The sequence below is a fragment of the Jaculus jaculus genome, chromosome 9, assembly GCF_020740685.1.
Source record: "Jaculus jaculus isolate mJacJac1 chromosome 9, mJacJac1.mat.Y.cur, whole genome shotgun sequence".
Lineage (NCBI taxonomy): Eukaryota > Metazoa > Chordata > Mammalia > Rodentia > Dipodidae > Jaculus > Jaculus jaculus.
In genome coordinates this window covers 114,406,050-114,429,304 of record NC_059110.1, presented here as the reverse complement: position 1 = coordinate 114,429,304, position 23,255 = coordinate 114,406,050, and the positions used below count along the sequence as shown (strand labels likewise).

General features: G+C 48.7%; 1 protein-coding gene across 4 annotated transcripts in view; it reads left to right on the top strand.

Annotated features, from left to right (window-relative positions):
* The window catches only part of Stat5b (signal transducer and activator of transcription 5B), a 100,679-nt gene that overhangs the window by 64,542 nt on the left and 12,882 nt on the right, over positions 1 to 23,255 (top strand). For all 4 annotated transcript variants that reach the window (XM_045158214.1, XM_045158212.1, XM_045158213.1 and 1 more), the window contains 12 exons: positions 6,906 to 7,062; positions 10,939 to 11,028; positions 11,937 to 12,111; positions 15,417 to 15,547; positions 15,745 to 15,896; positions 16,302 to 16,457; positions 16,782 to 16,961; positions 17,276 to 17,363; positions 17,454 to 17,576; positions 18,942 to 19,034; positions 20,980 to 21,186; positions 22,978 to 23,072. In XM_045158214.1, coding sequence (XP_045014149.1) covers positions 6,906 to 7,062; positions 10,939 to 11,028; positions 11,937 to 12,111; positions 15,417 to 15,547; positions 15,745 to 15,896; positions 16,302 to 16,457; positions 16,782 to 16,961; positions 17,276 to 17,363; positions 17,454 to 17,576; positions 18,942 to 19,034; positions 20,980 to 21,186; positions 22,978 to 23,072 — 1,647 coding nt within the window. The remainder of the gene's footprint in view (positions 1 to 6,905; positions 7,063 to 10,938; positions 11,029 to 11,936; positions 12,112 to 15,416; positions 15,548 to 15,744; positions 15,897 to 16,301; positions 16,458 to 16,781; positions 16,962 to 17,275; positions 17,364 to 17,453; positions 17,577 to 18,941; positions 19,035 to 20,979; positions 21,187 to 22,977; positions 23,073 to 23,255) is intronic.

Sequence of the window (23,255 nt, the reverse complement as noted above, 5' to 3'; positions counted from 1 at the left end):
AGGAACTCCAGACTCATGCAGCACTTTGTGTGTGTGACTTTATGTGGGTACTGGGGAATCAAACCCAAGCTGGCTAGCAAGTGCTTTTAATCACAGAGCCATCTCTCTAGCCTTTTGTTTTGTTTTGTTTTTTGAGACAGGCTGTCTGCTGTCTAACCCAGGCTGACCTGGAACCCACTGTGTAGCCCAGGCTGGCCTCAAACTCAGGAAGATCCTCTTACCTCACAGCCTGTGATTCAAGGCATGAGCCATCACCGCTGACTGGAATGGTTCGCTTGAGTAGTAAATGCTGTAAACGTCAGCTAAAGCATTAGTGCATTGTTTCTAGTGAGCAGCAAGAAACAGAGCTGGGCAGAACGCCTGGGAGGGTGCTGAGCATGTCGGGAAACAATGTTGTTTGAAGAAGTGAAAGCCCGTGTCCCCACAGAATTGAGTATGCAGTGGGACAGATAAGGCATGACTGTGTAGAATTTAAGTGCGCTCTGTAATGATCTACTGTGTAAAAATATTTGACATTTATTAAATTAAGACAGTTATGTAAAGGAGTTTATATTTCTTAAATTAATAAATACAAATCCTTGGGTTTGGTTTTTGGTTTGGGGATTTTTTGTTGTTGTTGCTTTGAGGTAGGATCTCACTCTAGCCCAGGCTTACCTGGAATTCATTATGTAGTCTTAGGCTGGCCTCAGACTCCCAGCCATTCTCCTACCTCTGCCTCCCTAGTGTTCCCTTAAGGCATGCACCACCACACCTGACTTTTTTGTTGTTGTTTTGTTTTTCGAGGTAGGGTCTCTCTCTGGTCCAGGCTGACTGGAAGTAACTATGTAGTCTCAGGGTGGCCTCAAACTCATGGAGATCCACCTACCTCTGCCTCCTGAGGCATGCACCACCACACCCGGCTATTTTGCTTTTTGAAACAGGGTCTCAAAAGGCTGGTTGTGAAGTCCTGATTGATCTCCTTGCCTGTACTTTTCAAGTGCTGTGATTACAAAGCATGTGTCACCATGCTCAGCTGAAATTTATCTTTTTTTAATTAAAAAAATGTTTTATTTATTTATTTATTTATTTGAGCTGGGGGGGGGAGGCAAAGAGAGAGAGAGAGAGAGAGAATGGTCATGCCAGGGCATTTAGCCCCTGTAAACGAACTCCAGACACATGTGCCACCTTGTGCATCTGCCTTTATATGGGTATTGGGGAATTGAACCTAGGCCCTTTGGCTTTGCTGGCAAGCTCCTTAACCGCTAAGCCATCTCTCCAGCCCTGAAATTTATATCTTATAAATCAAGTATTTTGTAAAAATAAATTAACAATAGAAACACAGGGTTTTAAAATTTACTTGTAGAGTGACAAAATAATACCAGAATATTAACAATGATTGCATTTGATTTTTTTTAATGTTTTATTTATTTGCATGGAGAGAGAGAGAATGAGCACACTGGGGCCTCGAGCCACTGCAAATGGACTCCAGACTCATGCACCACTATGTGCACCTGGTCTTACATGGGCACTAGGGATTCAGGCCTGTGCCGGCAGGCTTTGCAAGCAAGTGCCTTTAACCACTGAGCCATCTCTCCAGCCCCAACAATGATTACACTTCTTTATTTTCCAAATTAATGATTACATCCTTGGAGGATGGAGGTATTGTTTTAAATTCTTTTAGAACTGGCATAACACAGACAAGGGACATGCATGTGGTGGTGATGGTGTTACTGTTTACGTTTTTCCCAGATAGCTTCTTTTTTTTCTCAATTTTTATTAACATCTTCCATGATTATAGAAAATATCCCATGGTAATACCCTCCGTCCCCCTCTTTCCCCTTTGAAATTCCATTCTCCATCATATCTCCTCCCCATCTCAATCAGTCTCTCTTTTATTTTGATGTTCCTCCTCTTATGATGGTCTTGTGGAGGCAGTGTCAGGCACTATGAGGTCATGGATATCCAGGCCATTTTGTGTCTGGGGGAGCACATTGTAAGGAGTCCTACCCTTCCTTTGGCTCTTACATTCTTTCTGCCACCTCTTCCACATTAGACCCTGAGCCTTGGAAGGTTGTGATTGAGATGTTACTCAGTACTCCAGTCACTTCTTTCCAGCACCATGAAAACTTCTCAGTCATCTCAAGGTCACTGCCCTCTGAAAAGAGAAGATTCTCTACCCAAAGTGAGAGTAGCATTAATATAAGGGTATGAATATTAAGAGAAGTGCTTACTGGGCAGTTTGATAAGCGTAGTATATGCATTTACCCAGACATCAGCAGACATTAGCCCCCTAGGGCTCATGACTATCCCTGTTTTAAGTTTTCAGTATCAGGGATGTATTCCCTCCCATGGAGCAGGCCTCCAGTCCAATTAGAGGGCAGTTGGTTTCAGATAGCTTCTTATTCTGGCCCGTGCTGACCTGGAATTCACTCTGTAGTCCCAGACTGGTCTCAAACTCACTATGATCCTCCTACCTCTGCCTCCTGAGTGCTGGAATTGACATGCGCGTTTAAAACTTGGCTTTCTTCATAGATTTATTTCTCTCCTCCATGTTGGGGAGTCAAGCCCAGAGCATGCAGGGCAAGCTCCCTATGACTGAGCCACACCGACTGTCACCAGCCCTGCCTGGCAACACTGTCAGACAGCAGCAGCAGCAGGCTGTGCCTTGCTGCGCCCTGCTCTGCTCAGGGCGGCGAGGTCCCCCTCTGTCAGTCAGTCACCTCACATGTCCGTTCATAAGCTAAGCCAGGCATCCACCAGGGCGGCCGGGGTCATCACCCAGAAGCCCACCTTTTGCTGCCGTTTGAAGGGGGCCGTCTACCCAGCAGTGATGTTGTCTGGGAATGAGCCCGGTTGCTCATCAGCAGATTTCTGTTCAGCAACCAGAGTGCCGAAGGAATGTAATTTTCTAGGCAATTAAAACAGCCCAGCTTCATGTAATTGAGAAAAAGGAAAGAAAAATACAACAACCAAATGTGAGACCATCAAGTGTCCCTTGCTTAGTGCTTTTCCATCCCCTTTCATGTTCTGTTTTAATGATTTGGGAGATCAAGAAAAACATTAGTCGGGAGTTTCTATGGACTTCAAACCTCATTTAGGGGCCGGGGGTGTGATGTATGTCGGTGAATGGGAGAGCCGTTGCCCAGAGTGCACAGGGTTTGGTCTCCAGCATCCCAAACAAAACATTTGCTCCTTTGAGCACAATGGGGGCACGTTATCATCCCAGCCACTCAGGAAGCTCAGGCAGGAAGGATCACTTGAGTCCGGTAACTCCAGACCATCCTAGACAATAAGGTGACACACCACCTCTACAGATAGACTCAGTATATTTCCCATGGAGTCTTTGTACTGAATGAATGTTCAAAGACTCGTGCTGGGCTGGGAAAATGACTCAGAAAGCCGGGCGGCCATTCATTTATACTGGGAAGAGACTCTAGTGTGCGCGCGTGCACACACACACACACACACACACACACACACACACACACACGAGCTCAAATAAATAATATTTTTAAAAAAGATAAAGGGGCTGGAGGGATGGCTTAGAGGTTAAGGTGCTTGCCTGTAAAGCCTAAGGACCTGCATTCAGTTGCCCAGTGCCCACGTTAAGCCAGATGCACAAAGTGGCACATGTTTCTGGAGTTCTTTTGCAGTGGCTAGTAGAGGCCCTGGCATGCCATTCCCTCCCCCGCTTGCAATTAAATTAAACTAAATTAAATTAAAATATTTTAAAAGGCTGGGTATGGTGGTGCACACCTTTAATCCCAGCACTCGGGAAGCAGAGGTAGGAGAATCGCCATGAGTTCAAGGCTACCCTGAGACTACATAGGGAATTCCAGGTCAGCCTGGGCTAGAGCAGAGTCCCCCCCCCAAATATATGTATATTTAAAAAGATAAAGATGGTAATGAAAATTCTTCAGTCATTTATGTAAAACTCTCTATGTAAGTCTCTTTACATAGTGAGTATTTAAATTCTAAAATGGAGGGCCAAATTTTTGTGTATTCCTCTCAGAGATCAGGTCCTCTCAAGGTGGGTTCTACAGATAAGAAACATTAATTCCGTTCTCAGCAGAGGCGCAGGTTGCCTCTCAGTCCTTCAGGCTTTTGCTTAATATGTGTATCATGTGATACAGCAAGCAGGCACGTTTGAAAGTGGTCTTTTGGGCCAGAGGGATGGCTTAGCGGTGAAGGTGTTTGCCTGCAAAGCCTAAGGACCCAGGTTCTATTCTCCAGGACCCACGTAAGCCAGATGCACCAGATGGCGCATGGGTCTGGAGATCATTTGCAGTGGCTGGAGGCCCCAGCATGCCCATTCTCTTGTGCTTTCTCTGTTGCTCAAACAAACAAACAAATAAATAATATATATTCTTAAATTGGCTTTCTTCACTGCCTTCTCCAAGCACAGATTGAGGGGACTGTGCTGACGTCCGCACTCGGCACTGTGACGCTCTTGTGTACCCCTCTTTGAAACCAGTTGTTGGCTCACTCCAGGGGTCTGCAGATGACAGTCTTTTAGAGACCCGTAGATCTCCTCTGGCTCCAGACCTAGTTCAGCAGTAATTGGATATTATTTCATTCTGACAGCTGTTTAGTTTATTCTGAGCGCTAAGTAATTTAGTATTACCCAGTAGCAATTGTTGTCTGAGCTGTGAGGGGAGGGAGGAAAGAGAAAGAAAATAGAGAGGAAGGCGATCCAAACCCTGTCACCAGTTAGATGACTCTGAATGAGTACAAACTTCACAGACAGGTTTCTCTTCTTCACGGGAACAGTTAACATTGCTCCTCATCCCCCATCAGCAGTGATGACAGAAATGTTTCTTGAAGCTGAACATGGTGACGCACGCCTTTAATCCCAGCACTTGGGAGGCAGAAGTAAGAGGATTGCTATGAGTTCAAGGCTACCTTGAGACTACATAGTGAATTCCAGGTCAGCCTGAGTTAGAGTGAGACTTACTTCAAAAAAAAAAAAAAAAAAAGAAGAAGAAGAAGAAGAAGAAGAAATGTTTCTTGAGTGGAAATGCTTATTAGGCATCATCTGCCTTGATGCCTTCTTTCCAGGGCTTGTTAGAAAGAGCAGTAACTGCTGGGCATGGTGGTGCATGCCTTTAATCTCAGCACTCAGGAAGCAGAGGTAGGAGGATGGCCGTGAGTTCAAGGCCACCCTAAGACTACACAGTTAATTCCAGTTTAGCCTGAGGTAGAGTGAGACCCTACCTCAAAAAAAAAAAAAAAAAATAGCAGTAACTGCCAGGCATGGTGTTTCATGCGTTTAATCCCAGCACTCCAGAGGCAAAGGTAGGAGGATCACCGTGAGTTTGAGGCCAACCTGGAACTACAGAGTGGATTCCAGGTCAGCCTAGACTACAGCAAAATCCTACCTCAAAAAAAAAAAAAAAAAAAAAAAAAAAACGAAAAGAAAAGAAGGAAGAGGAGGGGGGGAGGAAGAAAGGAGGGAGGGAAGGAAAGAAAGAGAAGTAACTGTTGCTTCAATGGACTCCATCTGAAGTTAGCCACAAGGACATGGAACTAGTTGGGACTAGAAAAGATGCATAGAACAGTCTCGACCTGTGCCTCCTTTCCATCCTGGAGAAGTGAATACAAATAGAAATTGTCATGATCCTTATTTCCTTCAGAGTACATAAAGTATGTCCTTTCCTCTTCATTTCTAGGAACAGATAGCATTAGCAGGAAGAGAAAGGGAGTATGTTATCTGAAAAAAAATATAAGGGAGCTGAGGAGATTGCTTAGTGGGTAAGGCATTTGCCTGTGAAGCCAAAGGACCCAGGTTCGATTCCCCAGGACCTACATAAGCTAGATGCACAAGGTGACACATGCATCTGGAGTTCGTTTACAGTGGCTGAAGCCCCTGGTGTGCCCGTTCTCTCTCTCTCTCTCCCCTCTTTCTCTCACATAAATAAAGTAAATAAACATTTAAAAATAAAAAACAAAAGAGAAAAGGAGCCAGGTGTGGTGGTGCACACCTTTAATCCCAACACTCAGGAAGCAGAGGTAGGAGGATCACTGTGTTTGAGGCCACCCTGAGACTACATAGTGAATTCCAGGTCCACTTGAGCTAGCGTGAGACCCTATCTTGAAAAACCAAAAAACCAACCAACAAACAAAAACAGAAAAGGAAGAAATGAGAATATACTCTACACGCCTGCTAGATAAATTAGAATAAAGCAATGTAGACATTTAGTCAGATTATAATGGGATGTTTCTGCTTTTCTTCTGTTGTTGTTTTTTTTTCAAGGTAGGGTTTCACTCTTGCCCTGGCTGACCTGGAATTTACACCTTCTGTTCCAGGCTGGCCTCAAACTCACAGCGATACTCCTACTTCTGGGATGTTTCTTAATACAATATCCACTTAATATAATGAGTATTAAATCATGCCAGGCATAGTGGTGCACACCTTTAATCCCATCACTCAAGGGTCTGAGGTAGGAGGATTGCTGTGAGTTCTAGGTCAGCCTGGGCTATAGAGTGAGACCCTATTTCAAATAAGAAAAAACAAAGAAGAAAGAGAAAGAAATCATGTGCCAGGCCAGCACAGTGTTTCATATCTATAATCCGAACACTTGGGAGGCTGAAGCAGGGGGATTATTGCATGTTCCAGACCAGCCTGGGCTGTGCAGTGAGGCCCTTTCTCAAAACTGGAAACAGGGCTGGAGAGATGGCGTAGCAGTTAAGGCGTTTGCCTTGCAAAGTCTAAGAATGCTTGTTCTAATTGTGACGCAAGCGTGCAATGTCACACCTGCATTCATTCACAGTGGCCAAAAGGCTCTGGCGCACCCATTCATTCTCTCTCTCTCCCCCAAAAATAAAATAACTAGGAAGGAACAAGGCAGAATGCACTGTGTAGAGGCTGCGTGTGTACAGGCTCATGTGCACGTATGTATACAGATTGTGTAATTTTTTTCCCCTAGGGACTCAATAGATCTTGATAATCCACAGGAGAACATTAAGGCCACTCAGCTCCTGGAGGGCCTGGTGCAGGAGCTGCAGAAGAAGGCGGAGCACCAGGTGGGGGAAGACGGCTTTCTGCTGAAGATCAAGCTGGGGCACTACGCCACGCAGCTCCAGGTGGGTGAGATCGCCCCAAATGCGGGCCACACTTAATCCTCATCCCCAGAGGGTTTTGTCCTACGTTTAAGACTCCTATAGAAGTTATTTGTTCTGTTCTGTCCGGCATCTCGGAACCCTGTGTTCCATGCCTCAGGCTCTGCTTATTGTTCCGTATTGTGGTCCTGGCTTTTTTTTGTTTGTTTGAGACAGGATCTCACCACATATCCCAGAACAGTCTCAAACTCAACAGTCTTCCTGTCTCAGCCTCTCAAGTGCTAGAAGGATTACACCACACACACCCAGCCGTGACTTCCCCCCTTTGCCTTTTTTTCCTTTTTAAAAATTTTTATTGATTTATTTGCAAGCAGAAAGAGAGAGAGAGAGAGAGAGAGGAGAGAGAGACAATTGGCACACAAGGGTCTCTAGCTGCTGCAAACAAACTCCAGACATATGTGCCCCTTGTGCATCTGGCTTACGTGGGTCCTGAGGAATCGAACCTAGGTCCTTTGGCTTCACCGGCAAATGCGTTAACCGCTAAGCCATCTCTCCAGCCCTTTCCCCCGTTTCTTAACTTATAGAAAGTTGCAGTGATTCAGAGAACCTCTACATATGCTCAAATTCACCTGTTGCTAACATTTGCTTTATCATATTCTCTCTCACTCTTTCTCTCCTTCTCTCTCTCTCCCCAAATATTGTTTTGTAACAAATGTAAGTTGTATCTATTATATCCCTTTATCCTGTGTGATTTTCTAAGAATATAAATTTTCTCTTACATGGTTGTAATAGAGATTAACTTCAATGTGTTTAACATTGATATCACCTTTTTTTTTTTTTCTGTAGTCTTAGGGTGGCCTCAAACTCATGGCGATCCTCCTACTTCTGCCTCCCCAATACTGGAATTAAAGGCATGTGCTGCCACACCCGGCTGATACCTACTTTTATTTAATATTCTGTCTCTGCTTCCATTTCGTCAGCTGATTCACAAATGCCCTTTAGGGCATTTTCCCATGGAGTCCAGGATCTATTCCAAGATCACATAGTGTACTTACCTGCCATTGCTTTTTACTATTTTATTTGGTTTATTTGAAACAAAGTGGTATACTGTAGCCCAGGGTAACTTGGAATCCACTCTGTATCCCAAGCTGGTCTTGACTTTTTGAAGCAATCCTCCTGGCCTCAGCCCATTTTGCAATTTCTTACAGTGTCTTTAACATTGAAATTTTAGATTATTTTTTTTTAAATATTTTATTCAATTATTTGCAAGGAGAGAGAGAGAGAGAAAGAGAGAATGAGAATAGGCATGCCAGGGCCTTGTGCCGTTGCAAATGAACTCCAGATGCATGTACCACTTTGTGCATTTGGCTTTACATGGGTGCTGGGGAATTGAAACCAGGCTGTCAGGCTTTTGCAAGCAAGCACCTCTAACTGCTGAGCTATCTCTCCAGCCCCCACAGTGACATTTTAAAATGAACACTCATCCCTTTACTTGTGATGGGGGTCTCACTGTGTTGCCCAGTCTGATCTCAAATTCCTGGGCTCAAGTGGTCTCCTTCCTCAATCTCCTGAGTAGGTGGGGCCACACGTGTGTGCTACCATGTTCAATGAACTTTTTACCTTTTAAAGTGTTTCTCATTTTGGGCTTGTCTAATGATAGCTTATAATTAGATTCACATTGCCTGTCCCAGATCAGGATTCTTTTCATTTTTTTAAATATTTTATTTACCTATTTATTTGAGAAAAAGAAAGAGGCACAGAGAGAAAGAGAGAGAGAATGGGCACGCCAGGGCCTTCAACCACTACAAACAAACTCCAGATGCATGCGCCCCCTTGTACAGCTGGTTTACATGGATCCTGGAGAATCGATCCGGGGTCCTTTGGCTTTGAGACAGATGCCCTAACCGCTAAGCCATCTCTCCAGCCCCTCTTTATTTTTTTTTAAACATTTTAAATTATTTATTGCAAGCAGAGAGAGAGGGAGAGAGAGAGAATGGACACACCAGGGCCTCTAGTCACTGCAAACAAACTCCAGACACATGCACCACCTTGTGCATCTGGCTTACGTGGTTTCTGGGTAATCAAACCTGTTTCCTTAGACTTTGCAGGCAAACGCCTTAACTGCTAAACCATCTCTCCAGCCCAGGATCCTTTTTAGAAACTAGGTCTCATGTAGCCCAGGCTTCTCTTGAATTTTATGTGTAACCAAGACTGACCTTCAACTCCTAGTGCCTTGCCTGCCAAGTGCTAGGATTATAGGTGTGTGCTGCCATGCCTGCCCCTGATCAGAGTGATAAATAAGTGATGCTCTGTCCTTCTAGGGTGTTCCCACCAAAGACACAAGATGCCCATTTTTTCTTCACTGGGAATGATAATTTTGATGGCCCAGGCAAGAAATTTTGGTGTCCTGTTTCTTAACTTGTGTGGTCTTTTTTTTTTTTAATTAATTATTTATTTATTTATTTGAGAGCGACAGACACAGAGAGAAAGACAGATAGAGGGAGAGAGAGAGAGAGAATGGGCGCGCCAGGGCTTCCAGCCTCTGCGAACGAACTCCAGACGCGTGCGCCCCCTTGTGCATCTGGCTAACGTGGGACCTGGGGAACCGAGCCTCGAACCGGGGTCCTTAGGCTTCACAGGCAAGCGCTTAACTGCTAAGCCATCTTTCCAGCCCTTGTGTGGTCTTTAAAAAAAAAAAAAAGTTGTTTACTACATTGTGCTCCCTATTTTATGTCTAAATGCCACACATACATACACACACACACACACACACACACACACTTTTTTTTAAATCTTAGTAGTGGCACACTTCTAGTACATCCGTTTCAAAGAGCTAAGGTTTTACTATTAGTGTCAGCCATTTACTCCCACGAATTGGGACTTGAAAAAATTCCTGTTTCCCCGAAGTACAAGTTTTAGAAATCCTTTGAGGGGTGGGTGCATGTCTTAATGCTGGGGAGCAACAACTCGGGGTTGAATTTACTTGAACGGATTAAACGTTGCATTGTTACAGAGCTAGAAAAATTTATGTATGAAAAATGATACTAGCCTTACACTGAGTTCAAATAATACTTTTAAGCATGTGAAGATGTGATCATTTGTGATGTTACTTGTAAAGAACGTATATATCCATATCTATACATATCTTTTGAAGTGTGGAGAGGAAATAGTACTTTATATTCTTTATCATATCACTTTTTGTAAGTGTTGAATATATTCCTGTTTATTTTTCTATGTTCTGTTTTGTAGCCTTAAGAAGTGTTTCAAACATATCTGAATGTATAAAATAAGCGTAAATGCCCTACATGGTGTGATGCTGCATTATATATAAAACTGTGTGCATATATTAAATTTTGTCTGTTGAAAAAAAAAAAAGTATCCATTTCCAAGAATGTCACTGTAGGGCTGGAGAGATGGCTTAGCGGTTAAGAGCTTGCCTGTGAAGCCTAAGGACCCCGGTTCGAGGCTCGGTTCCCCAGGTCCCACGTTAGCCAGATGCACAAGGGGGCGCATGCGTCTGGAGTTCGTTTGCAGAGGCTGGAAGCCCTGGCGCGCCCATTCTCTCTCTCTCTCTCTATCTGTCTTTCTCTCTGTGTCTGTCGCTCTCAAATAAATAAATTAAAAAAAAAATTAAAAAAAAAAAAAAAAAAGAATGTCACTGTAGTACTTTAGGCACATTAAGATTCAAGAAATAAAATAACCTTTCCTTTCAACTGTAATTGGGTTTTTCACAATGTACCTTCTCATCCCCATTGGTATTGGAGGAGCAGCACAGCCCATGATGTCGTCATCATCATCATCTTCTTCTTCCCTCCATCATGAGCACACCCTGTCCTGGGGCAGGGTTACACCCGCGGCATAGAATGCAACACAGTGACACCTGCTGTCGCCTTCTTTCAGAACACCTATGACCGCTGCCCCATGGAGCTGGTCCGCTGCATCCGGCACATTCTGTACAATGAACAGAGGCTGGTCCGGGAAGCCAACAACGTGAGTGTCCCTAGGCACGGGGAGAGCGGCTGGGAACGTCTCCTTACCCACCTTCTCTGGACCCTGCCTTGTCAGCCAGACCCAGGGCATACTTACTGGCATCTCTTTAGAGAGCTGATCCTCGTGGATTTATTACCTCGACGAGATTACAACCAAAACCCAGGTGTCTTCCTGCCCTCTGGGTCTGCTGCTGAAGGAGTGGTGCATCCCCGGTCAGTGGAAGAGTTAGAGCCACAGAGGCCTTGTGTGTGACTCCCCCAAAGCTCCATTCGAGGGGATTCAAGCTGCCTTCCATGGTATCAGCAAGTTCCTCCATCACAGATGGTCTTGAGTGAGGCCACAGTATGTTCCCAAAATGTCTCCAACTTATGCAGTCCCTGGCATTGGGTCAGCAAATACTTGTAGAGCGAAGGTCATGTCGTGAGTAGAAAGACCCAGGTGACAAGTGGAGCATGTTGAGTCGCAGTCTGCCCACAAGGAACTGGGTGGCCAGATCTGAGGTAGTTTCCACTCAGAAGGAAGGTGCCTTGGGCTGGAGAGATGGCTTAGCAGTTAAGGCGCTTGCCTATGAAAGTCACCAACCGGGTTTGATTCCCCAAGACCCACATAGGCCAGATGCACAAGGTGGTGCATGCGTCTGGAACACTCTCTATGTCTCCCCACTCAAACAAATAAATAATGTAAAAAAAAAAAAAAAAAAGAAGGAAGGTGCCTTATTCTGTCAGGTCACCTGTTCCCCACATTTCCAGTCCCCCTTCCATCTCACCTCTGAATTTGATTCCCTCTGACCTGAAATCTAACTTTTTGGCGGGAGGTCTTACCCCAAAGTCAGACCTGACGTTGGCTTCTTTAGGGTTAAGGAAGGCTTCCCCCCATCCCCACTGCCCTGCTCCCCCATCTGTCCACAGGGCAACTCTCCGGCCGGAAGTCTTGCTGACGCCATGTCCCAGAAGCACGTTCAGATCAACCAGACATTCGAGGAGCTGCGCCTGGTCACGCAGGACACGGAGAACGAGCTGAAGAAGCTGCAGCAGACCCAGGAGTACTTCATCATCCAGTATCAGGAGAGCCTGCGCATCCAAGGTGAGGTCGCGCCGTGGGGCCTGGCGGGGCTGGGGGGACAAGTAGTGGGTCCTTGGCAGAGAACCCAGGTTCCATTCTGAGTCTCACCCTTGCTTGAGTGGTTCAGGAACATCGCAGTGAGGAAGGACTGGGAGGATGGGGCACCGGGAGGGAGGGTGTGGGGCACCAGCCTGCTGAGAGCTTGGGGTCTTCATTAGGTTTCCTACACTCCCAGGGAGTGGGGCGGCCATGAAGACATTTCCCCTGTCAGAAAGAAACTCAGGGCTGGAGAGATGGCTTAGCTGTTAAGGCATTTGCCTGCGAAGCCTAAGGACCCTGGTTTGATTCCCCAGGACCCACATAAGCCAGATGCACAAGGTGGTGCATGCATCTGGAGTTTGTTTGTAGTGGATGGAGGCCCTGGTGTTCCTATTCTTTGTGTCTCTCTGCTTCCTTCTCCCTCCTCCTCTCCCTTTTGAATAAATAAATAAATTTTTCCTTTTTTAATTTTAAAAGTGGGCTGGGCGTGGTGGTGCACACCTTTAATCCCAGCACTTAGGAGGCAGAGGTAGGAGGATCACAATGAGTTCAAGGCCACCCTGAGACTACATAGTGAATTCCAGATTAGCCTGGGCCAGAGTAAGACCCTACCTTGAAAAGCAAAAAAAAAAAAAAATTTAATCCCTCCTGAAGTTGTGGAGCCTCACTGGCACCGCCTTTTGACCCTCTAAGGAGCTGGCGGGTTCCTTTCGCTGCCTGCCCACCTGGCTCAGAACCTCAGAGGAGCTTTGCCCGTTCCCACCCCTCCCGTGCACACGGCCTCTCCTCTAAAAGTGTGTAGAGGCTTCACCACGTGACTGTGTTGACGTTCTTTATTGACTCCCAAGTTTCTAAGATTGTAATCTCTAGGAAAGAACTGGGGCTTCTATTTCTGTACCCCAAAGCCAGCATAATAGCCTCAGGCATATTGGGGTGCTGAGTAAATGCTAGCAGGATAATTCCTGCTCGTCTTTCCCCATCGGACTCTGTCCTACGCTGACCCAGAAAAAAAAAAAAAAAAAAAAAGCAGCCCCTTCCTGTGGTGGGAACGGAAAATGTCAGCTCTGACTTCTCCCTGAGTCCTTAGCTCCTGCCGGGTTTTGTGATCCTGGACCTGGGTTTCTGTCGCCCATGTCTGTGTGTGCCTCCAGGTTTGGATTCCACTTGGGATTTGGCAGCCACCACGTTTGCGGTGTCCATTCTGTATCATGCATCCTGCTCACCCTTGCAGAGCTGTGCATGTTGCTCAGGGGCCCAGTGCTCACCTGGCGTGCCCAGAGACCTGGATGCCATCTCTGGCACAACAAAACCAAACCAAATACAGAACATTGATCTGTTTTTGGAAGAGAAGACCCGACTTCTCCATTGGAACAAGCAGTCGTCTTGGGTCTACCTGGCCTCCTTCCCAGAGTAAATAAATATGTAAACAGCTAGGAAAGACCTAAATGGGTCCCCGCTGGGAAGTCTGGGCTCAGGTGTTGGGGTCACCACTGCCCTCCTATGGGCCAGCAGGATTGCGAAGGAGCTACCATCAAAGGTACTCGGCTGGGTTCCGAACTGCACAGCGCTCCTCTGCTCAGGACGCTTCCATGAGACGGGGGACTATGTATCTAAGTTCTAATTCTGGGCTTTTCCTGGCTACCGAGCGTTGCTTTTGTCTGTCCCGGTCTGTATGCCCCTGGGGCAAGGCTAAGGTCAGTGTGACACAATGCTCAGAGCCTAACCTGGAATGCAAACCAGACAGGGCTGCGCGCTCCCGTTCTTGACTCTGTGCAAATAAGGATGCCGGGCTGCTCAAGGGTTACTAGAAGGAGTAAAGGTGCTGGCACTCAGGGTCTGTCTTCTGGGGCCAGGAAGGGTCGCAAGTTGGGGGGATGGACAGATGGTGCCAGCTGTGGACGTAGCTGATGGATTAGCTGGGTCACTGAGGACAGCTGCTCCGTACATGGCCATCCTGCCCATGTCTCGGGATTTCTTCGGCCATGTTGAAAATCAGAGCTGAACTCTCTTCCCACCGCAGGAAGGGGCTGTCTTTCTCTCGGTCAGTCTGGAATAGAGTCGGATAGGAGGAGCATGCTAGAATCACCCTGCCAGCATTTACTGGACACCCTAATGTGTCAGTCATTACGCTGACCGTGAGAACAGAAATAAAAGACTCACTCGGGCTGGAGAGATGGCTTAGCGGTTAAGCGCTTGCCTGTCAAGCCTAAGGACCCCAGTTCAAAGCTCGATTCCCCAGGACCCAAGTTAGCCAGATGCACAAGGGGCGCACGTGTCTGGAGGTCCTTTGCAGTGGCTACAGGCCGTGGCGTGCCCATTCTCTATCTATCTATAGGCCTGTTTCTCTCTCTGTCTGTCGCTCTCAAATAAATAAATAAAAAACAAAAAAAAATTTTAAAAAAAGACTCACTCAGCTATGTTTCTGCCATTCGTGGATTCCCGAAGGCTAGTGGGAAGACGCTGGCCCATCCAGCTTCCCTCCCCTAAGGGCAGCTCGCTAGATGGTGCCACCAGGAGGTTCTGGACATGCTCCTTCTTCTGTCCTTGCCCATCTGTCCATCTCTCTGTCCCTTCTTGGCTGAGTGCCCAGCTGAGCTCATGGTGACCCATGCTGGCCGGGAGTCCTGGGCATCTTACAGCCCCAGCCAGGGTCCTCTGCGGTGACACCACTGAGCTCAGACAATGAGACAAGGCCCCAGGCACAGCGGCCTTCAGACGAGGCTCCCCAGGTCAGGGACTGAGTAGCGCTTGTCTCGGTCCTGTCCTTTCAACTGTCAGCCGACAAGGATGAATCTACATAGAGCTGAAATGCGCCAGGCATTTTCTGCATCGTGGTTCATTTAATCTCCACAGTAGCCCGCTGAACTGCTGTCAGGGTTCTCCCTGACTGGATCAGGGAGCGGAGGCGCAGGAAAGAAAGCCATTGTCCCAACCTCCCTGAGCTAGTGAATGGTGGGGTCGCTTGTCTCCACAGCCCATCTCCAAGCCTGAGGCCCTGAGGCGAGGCTTGGCTGTGTGGTATGGAGTGAGCGGGGGCAGCTGGGCACGGTCTCCTCAGCTGCCCTCACACTGCCCAGGGAAGGCAATGGCAGGTGAGCAGAGCCCAAAGGCTGCCTCCGAGGGAGTCTCTTCATCTTTGGGCCCCCATGGCCCATAGGAGCCCTACTTGCCATTGACAGGGCGCCAGACCTTGAGGGTCTCACCCCCCAGCAGGTGAGTGCAGGTCCTCTGGACTTCCTGCAGGACACAGGAGATGATGGTGGTGGGTGTCCTGTCCCCTCCTCCAGCTCAGTTTGCCCAGCTGGCCCAGCTGAACCCCCAAGAGCGCCTGAGCCGGGAGACGGCCCTGCAGCAGAAGCAGGTGTCCCTGGAGGCCTGGCTGCAGCGCGAGGCCCAGACCCTGCAGCAGTACCGCGTGGTGAGTGGCCCTGGGTCCCTCTGCTCCCAGGAGGGAGCTGGCCACCGAGACAGGCCCCAGGCGGAGGGCCAGAGCCAGGATGGGCGCAGGCGCCCTCTCTTCCCCGGGAGGCAGCGCAGGAGGGACAGGGCGGGGCCCGGGGGCCTAGGCGCCCTGCAGGGCTGCTGTCTGGAGCGCGGCGCGCCGTGTGCCCGCAGGAGCTGGCCAAGAAGCACCAGAAGACGCTGCAGCTGCTGCGCAAGCAACAGACCATCATCCTGGACGACGAGCTGATCCAGTGGAAGAGGCGGCAGCAGCTGGCCGGGAATGGGGGACCCCCTGAGGGCAGCCTGGATGTGCTGCAGTCCTGGTAACAGGGCGGGCAGGGCCTTGGGTGGCAGTGCCCCTTCCTCTTTCCTCCCTGCATTGGTCTGGGCGGAAGGGTCCTGTGATCCACTGTCCCATTCCTGAGAGGACTTGGGCCCTCCGTCCCGCGCCACTCTCCCCAGGGAGGCAGTGGTGTCCTAGGGAATGAATGGGTCAGGATTTAGGTGTGCGGTGACCCCTTGGCTGGGTGGTTCCAAACCAAGGCTGCGCCGTGTCCTGTGTTTGTGGAAGGCGGGAGCCCCACTCTGTAACTGGACGGGTGGGGCGGGGAGTGCCAGCACCTTCCTGAGCGGCCTTGCCCAGGGGAGCGGGCGGACGGCACTGTGGGCCCTCCTGCCTGGGCTGGCACAGAAGCTGCTGTCCCCTAAGGGCCCTGGGTTGCCTGCAGGTGTGAGAAGTTGGCCGAGATCATCTGGCAGAACCGGCAGCAGATCCGCCGGGCTGAGCACCTGTGCCAGCAGCTGCCCATCCCCGGCCCCGTGCAGGAGATGCTGGCCGAGGTCAATGCCACCATCACGGACATCATCTCCGCCCTGGTCACCAGGTAAGCGCTGCTCCTGGCCGTGCTCAGTGGGGCAGGTGGCCCTGGGTGCAGGTCTGTCGAGGCCCAGGTGCTGTGCAGACCCCGAGTTTGGCCCTCGTTCTGCCTCTCTGTCCCCGCCCAGGCCCTCTGAAGCTGCAGTTGCTCTGGCTCTTAAAGGGGCTCCTCTGCCCAGTGTCTCCTGCCCGGCCTCCCCAGGAACACAGCCTGGGGCCTTTTCACCCCCACTAGGTCTTCCCCATGGGAAGGTCTCCCCCCAGTGTGACCCGCTGCCCTTTCCCGTGCCAGCCGCACAGTCACCTGTCTGGTCACTCGTGTCCCCCACAGCACATTCATCATCGAGAAGCAGCCCCCTCAGGTCCTGAAGACGCAGACCAAGTTCGCTGCCACCGTGCGCCTGCTGGTGGGCGGGAAGCTGAACGTGCACATGAACCCCCCGCAGGTGAAGGCCACCATCATCAGTGAGCAGCAGGCCAAGTCCCTGCTCAAGAACGAGAACACCCGCAAGTGAGTGCGCCCGCCCGCCCGGCCCCCCTCCTTGGTCCCGTCCTGGTCCCCGAGATGGGAGATCGTGCCTCTGTCTCTCTGTCAGATCCCTCCTCTCCCTCTGGCCTCCTCTGGAGAATGAATGTGGCTGTTCTCTAACGAAGATACTGTCATTTCATTTGGTGGGGATGTGTTCAAGGACATCACCTCCACGCTTTACTTCACTAACATTTCCTCTATATGGCAGGTGTTACTAGCAACCCTCTTTATTTCCCCTCGCCCCAAGTATGTCCTTCTTGTGTGCTGGGCGCACAGATGGTCTCTGTGCTTTGCAGCGATTACAGTGGGGAGATCCTGAACAACTGCTGCGTCATGGAGTATCACCAGGCTACGGGCACCCTCAGCGCCCACTTCAGAAACATGGTGAGGACGGGAGAAGAGACAGAGTGAACAACCTCCCCCCCACCCACGCAGGACCTCGAGGTTTCACCGTCTCATGATTCTCCTTTGCAGTCCCTGAAACGGATTAAGAGGTCTGACCGCCGTGGCGCAGAATCCGTGACGGAAGAAAAATTCACCATCCTGTTTGACTCGCAGTTCAGCGTTGGTGGAAATGAGCTGGTCTTTCAAGTCAAGGTAAGGTCCTTTTGTGTGTGTGTGCGTGTGCGTGTTGCTGAAGTCCTTCTGCTGCATGTTTGTGTGCGTTATATGTTTAGTGTGTGCAGTATGTGCACAGTGTATGTGCCGCATGCTTAGATGCAGTGTGTGTATGTGCAATCTCATGATGTGTGGTTTGTTAATAACTAGAAAACGGGACAACCGCATCTTCAGAACTGTAGAGGTTTCTTAGATTCTCTTGAGATGCAAGCAAGCTACAACAGCTGGAGAGATGGATAAAGATGAAACATAGGAAACCGTACGCAGTGTGAACCTGAGAAAAAGATTATAGTTAGTAGCCGGGCGTGGTGGCGCACACCTTTAATCCCAGCACTCCAGAGGCAGAGGTAGGAGGGTTGCCGAGAGTTCGAGGCCACGCTGAGACTACATAGTGAATTCCAGGTCAGCCTGAGCTAGAGCGAGACCCTACCTCAAAAAACAAAACAAAGCAAAACAAGAGATGATAGTTAGGCTTTGTGGTAGGATTTTGTGTGTATCCTTGGCTCTGTGTTTGGTTAGCTGTTGACAGGCTCTCGCTGTGTAGCATGAGCTGGTCTAGAGCTCTCCAGGTTAACCTGAAACTTGAAGTCCTCTGGCCCCAGCCTCCCTGGTGCTGGGATTACAGGCACGTTCTCCCTCACCTGGCTGCGGAATGCTTCAAACATTTCTTCCTGGTCACCTTTTCTAAAAAGATCTCCTTACTCTTTTTCTCTGCTCCCTCTTGTTAGCCATGTCCCTTTGAGAAACTTGCTCCATCCCTGAGACTGTCCTAGCAACATCACCTTTAAAATATCTAAAATCCAAGCTTGAGAGATGGTTTAGCACGTAGGTACTTGTCTGCGAATCCTAAGGACCCAGGTTCAATTCCCCAGTACCCCTGTAAGTCAGATGCACAAGCTGGTACATGTGTCTGGAGTTCATTTGCAGTGGCTAGAGGCCTTGGCATGCCCATTCTCTCTCTCTCTCAAATAAGTAAATAAATATGTTTTTTTAAAAATTTAAAAATCCAGCTGGGTATTATGGCACACGCTTGTAATCTCAGCACTTAGTAGGCTGAGGCAGGAGGATCAAGGGTTCAAGGCTAGTCTGGGCTACATAGTGATGTCAAAGTCAGCCTAGGATACAAAATGAGAGCTTTTCTCAGAAAGAGAATTGGCTGATTGAACGTCTGAATCTTCTAAGATTGTGCAGTGTGGAATAGCGTATTCCTCCCGGAACCATTCACATTCTGTATCTGAGAGTGTCATTTGCTGAAACGTGAACAAAACCCATGTGATCATCAGGGAAAAGGATGAAGGGGAGGAGCTTGAGGCGGCAGGCACTCAGCCCTTTTGTCTCTTTCAGACCCTGTCGCTCCCAGTGGTGGTGATCGTTCATGGCAGCCAGGACAACAACGCGACCGCCACTGTCCTCTGGGACAATGCCTTTGCAGAGCCTGTGAGTGGATTCTTCAACCTGTGGATCTCCAGATCTTGACAGTGATGTCATGAATAACTCCTGTGTTTTAATGTCCTCTTCTCCCCTTCCCCCTAAAAAAAAAAAAAAAAGTGCACCAAGTGTTGTTTTCCTTATTGGGAGGCAGAATAGCAGCTGTGGAAAGAGCTAGGTCTTGGGTTGGAGAGATGGCTTAGTGGTTAAGGCACTTGCCTGAGAAGCTTAAGGAACCAGGTTTGATTCCCCAGTATCCTCATAAGCCAGATGCACAAGGTGGCACATGTGTCAGGAGTTCATTTGCAGTGGCTAGAGACCCTGGTGCGACCGTGCTCTCTCTTTCTTTCTCTCTCTCAAAATAAAATTTTAGAAAAATTGGGGGAAAAAAAGAGCTATGACTCAGTGTGAGATTCCATCATCGCCTCACTGGCCAGGGGAAGTTCACTTTACACCCCTTTGAGCTGGAGTTTCCCATCAGCCCCCGCAGCACAGGCTCCGCGGCATTGTCCTGAAGCTACCCTCAGTCATCAAACATGCTTGCCATGCCGAAGAGAGCTTGTAAATACTGTCCAAGTCCTTGGGAGAGTCTTGAAAGTTTGGGGAGAACCCCCTCCCCCGGTCTTTCTATACGTTACTTTAACTTCTCCCCTGGAAACAAAGATGACCTTCAGTGCTCATTGCAGGTCTCATAGACTCATGATTCGTCCCAGGTCTCATGATGAATGAGATGCTTTGCCTGAAACAACAGATACCATGTTGTGGGCTCATACACCAGAACAAAACCTGAAGCCTGGGAGAACCCTACTCAACAGGCATTTTCTTCTTGTTTTCAAGACAAGTCTTTTGCATAACCCAGGCCAGTTTAGAGCCCCTGATCCTCCTGCCTCCACCTGGATTATAGTGGTACTAGGATTAGGGGCATGTACCACCTGGTTTACGCAGTGCTGGGAATCAAAGCCAGGGCTTTGTGCGTACGAGGTGAACACTCTGCCTGCTGAGCTCCACCGGCAGCCCACAAGAATTTTTCAACACACTTCCCTAGCACAGTCTTGGCCTATGAAAACATGCCCTTCAGCCAGGCGTGGTGGCACACGCCTTTAATCCCAGCACTTGGGGAGGCCAAAGTAGGAGGACCACTGTGAGTTCGAGGCCATCCTGAGACTACATAGTGAATTCCAGGTCAGCCTGGGCTAGAACAAAAAAACTTGAAAATTTTAAATTTAAAAAAAAAAAAAAAAAAGAGGGCAGGGGAGACAACTCCGCCTGGGTTTGTATCCCCAGGGCCCGTGCCATGTGGAGCTAGATGCACAATGTGGTGGCAAGAGGTCCTGACATGCCCCCTATCTCTCCCTCTCTCTCCTCTTCAGTATTACCAACTATAATCATTGTACCGTGAGCTAGAACATCAGAACCTATTCCTCCTGCCTACTTGTACCTTTGTACCCATTGACCAACTGACTGAATGGTTCAAAAGCAACTTATTAAAAGTTCATATTCTGACCTGTTTCTCAATAAAGTTGCCAACTAGAAATTTCCACTCTTCCATGCCAAGTTACTTCACTTTGAGCTACACTTCTTGGCAGAAGATGCCAAGGGCAAATATTACTGTTGTGTGCATTCATGTATGTGTGTATATAATAAGTACCTGTGGGCGCCCACTCTGTGTGTGTGTGTGTACTTGGACGAGCAATAGCCCAGGCTAGCCTTGAATTCACTATATAGCTGAGGATGGATGGCCTTGAACGCCTGATCTTGCCTCTTCCTCCCAAGTGCTGGGCTCACAGGAGTGTGTCACCATACCTAGCAGTCTTTTCCATTTCTAAACTTCCAGGGAGTTTATGTCCTTAAGGACAAAAGCTTGATGATGTTTTGTTTTGGTGGTAGGATCGCGGCTGACAGAATCAGTCACACGACTGATCTCTCCTAAGCTCCCGGCTTCTCTCCCTCCCAGGGCAGGGTGCCATTTGCCGTGCCCGACAAAGTGCTGTGGCCGCAGCTGTGCGAAGCTCTCAACATGAAATTCAAGGCTGAGGTGCAGAGCAACCGGGGCCTGACCAAGGAGAACCTGGTGTTCCTGGCGCAGAAACTGTTCAACAGCAGCAGCGCCCACCTCGAGGACTACAACGGCATGTCCGTGTCCTGGTCCCAGTTCAACAGGGTGAGCAGCTGGCTGGGCCACCCGCCGCCGTCAGTCCCATCCTTCCAACTCGTTTGCCCCGGGCCCCTGTTCTTTCTATTTCCCATACAATGCATCCAGAGTGATGGGAGATTCCGAGCAGATGGGCAGCTGAGTCATTCGGGCCTCGTGGAGAAAACTGCAGATTTTCCTATCTGCTTTAAGTAAGCAGGGCTTTGAGGGCAGTTAGTGCACTTTCTCCTTAATGCACTTTTCCTTCTTTCTCAAAAAGAGAAGGCAAAGCGAAAGCAGACGCGGGCCCAGCTCCCACGTTAAGCTCCGGGTTGATCACGGTTCCAGGGTTCTCTCCCGTCTGTCCGCTCTGCTGTGGTCTGCCAACCCTGGCTTCCGCCGCCACCACGAGCCCCTCCACCAGAGGAGGGAGATGCTGTGAAGGAAACATTTCCTCTGGCATCTGGCACACCTTCCATTGCGATCCAGATCTCCAATTTCCTTTCTTTCTTTCTTTCTTTTTGGTTTTTCATGGTAGGGTCTCTTTCTAGCCCAAGCTGACATGGAACTCGCTCTGTAGTCCCAAGCTGGCCTCACTCACAGGGATTCTCCTACCTCTGCCTCCCAAGTGCTGGGAGTAAAGGTGTGCGCCACTATGCCTGGCTCAGATGTCTTGATTTTTTTTCATACATACATACATACATACATACATACATACATACATACATACATTTGAAAGAGACAGAGAAGCAGAGAGAGAGAGAGTACGGGCATGCCAGGACCTCGGGCCACTGCAAATTCCAGATACATGTGTCACTTTGTGCATCTAGCTTTCCATGGGTACTGGGGAAACTGAACCCTGGCCATCAAGCTTTGCAAACAAGCATCTTTAACCACTGAGCCATCTCTCCAGCTCAGATCTTTGATTTTCAGTTAAACTTTTTTTTATTTATGCCCTCAACCCAAGTGCCTTACTTTTATTGACTGATTTTGTACATGTATATGTGTCTACCAGGGTCTCTTGCCACAGCAAACCCATGTCCCATCCAGCATCACATGGGTGGTTTGGGAATGGATCCTGGGCCAGTAGACTTTGTTAGCAAGTGCATTTAACCACTGAGCCCCTCAACTGCGATATTCTAAATGCCCTTAATTCAGAGAACCCATGATGTCTAAGCCTTCTGAATGGTTTTGAGCCCACTAGTTGAAACAGCAAGCTTGTGGCTAGGCAGAGGAGCTCGGATGGGGAACAAAGCTCTCAATGGCATGTTGTTGCCATTTTGGTGACGCTCCTGCCTCCCTCCCTCCTCCAAATGTAGTGGGACCTGGTAGCTGTGTTTGGCCGGTAATTATCAGGAATGTCTGTGTGATGTTACCGTCTTTGTGGCCTTACAGTGTCCTTACAGTGTGATCTAATCCAAGTCAAATTTGTGAGCCAACTGGGTTCCTTGTTAAAATGTGTGATTCATAGCCGGTTTGAGGTGAGCACTACCCCCCCCATACACACACCCCAAAAGAAAAGTGCATTTCTAAGAATCTCCCAGGCTACTGGTCTTCTTGGGCCTCACATCAAAAATAGCCAGGGACCATGTGCCAGCTCCAAGCGGAGGGGTTGTCACAGCACGGTGGCCTTCTCTCCCTCTCTCTCTTTTCTCTGAGCTTTGTCTTTTGAGTTGAAAGGTGATTTGGTAGAACTGAGGGAGGCAGGGCTGTTTGCATGCTTGTGAAGGTGCTTGTTTTCTGTGTACACAATCTGCCCAGCTAAGGAGATGCAAGTAATACTCCAGCGGTTACGGTCATTATTATTGCCTCTCCTACCAGGAGAACCTGCCGGGACGGAACTACACTTTCTGGCAGTGGTTTGACGGCGTGATGGAGGTGTTAAAAAAACATCTTAAGCCTCATTGGAATGATGGGTGAGACTTTTTTTTTTTATGGCTTATCTTGAACTCTGGGCTCCAGTGATCCTCCCACCTTAGTCCCCCAAGTAGCTGGGACTACAAGCATGTGCCAGCATACCCAGCTAGAATCATCAATATATAGCTAAATGTGTGTTTTTCTAAGTAGGGTCTCGCTGTAGCCCAGGCTGACCTGGGATT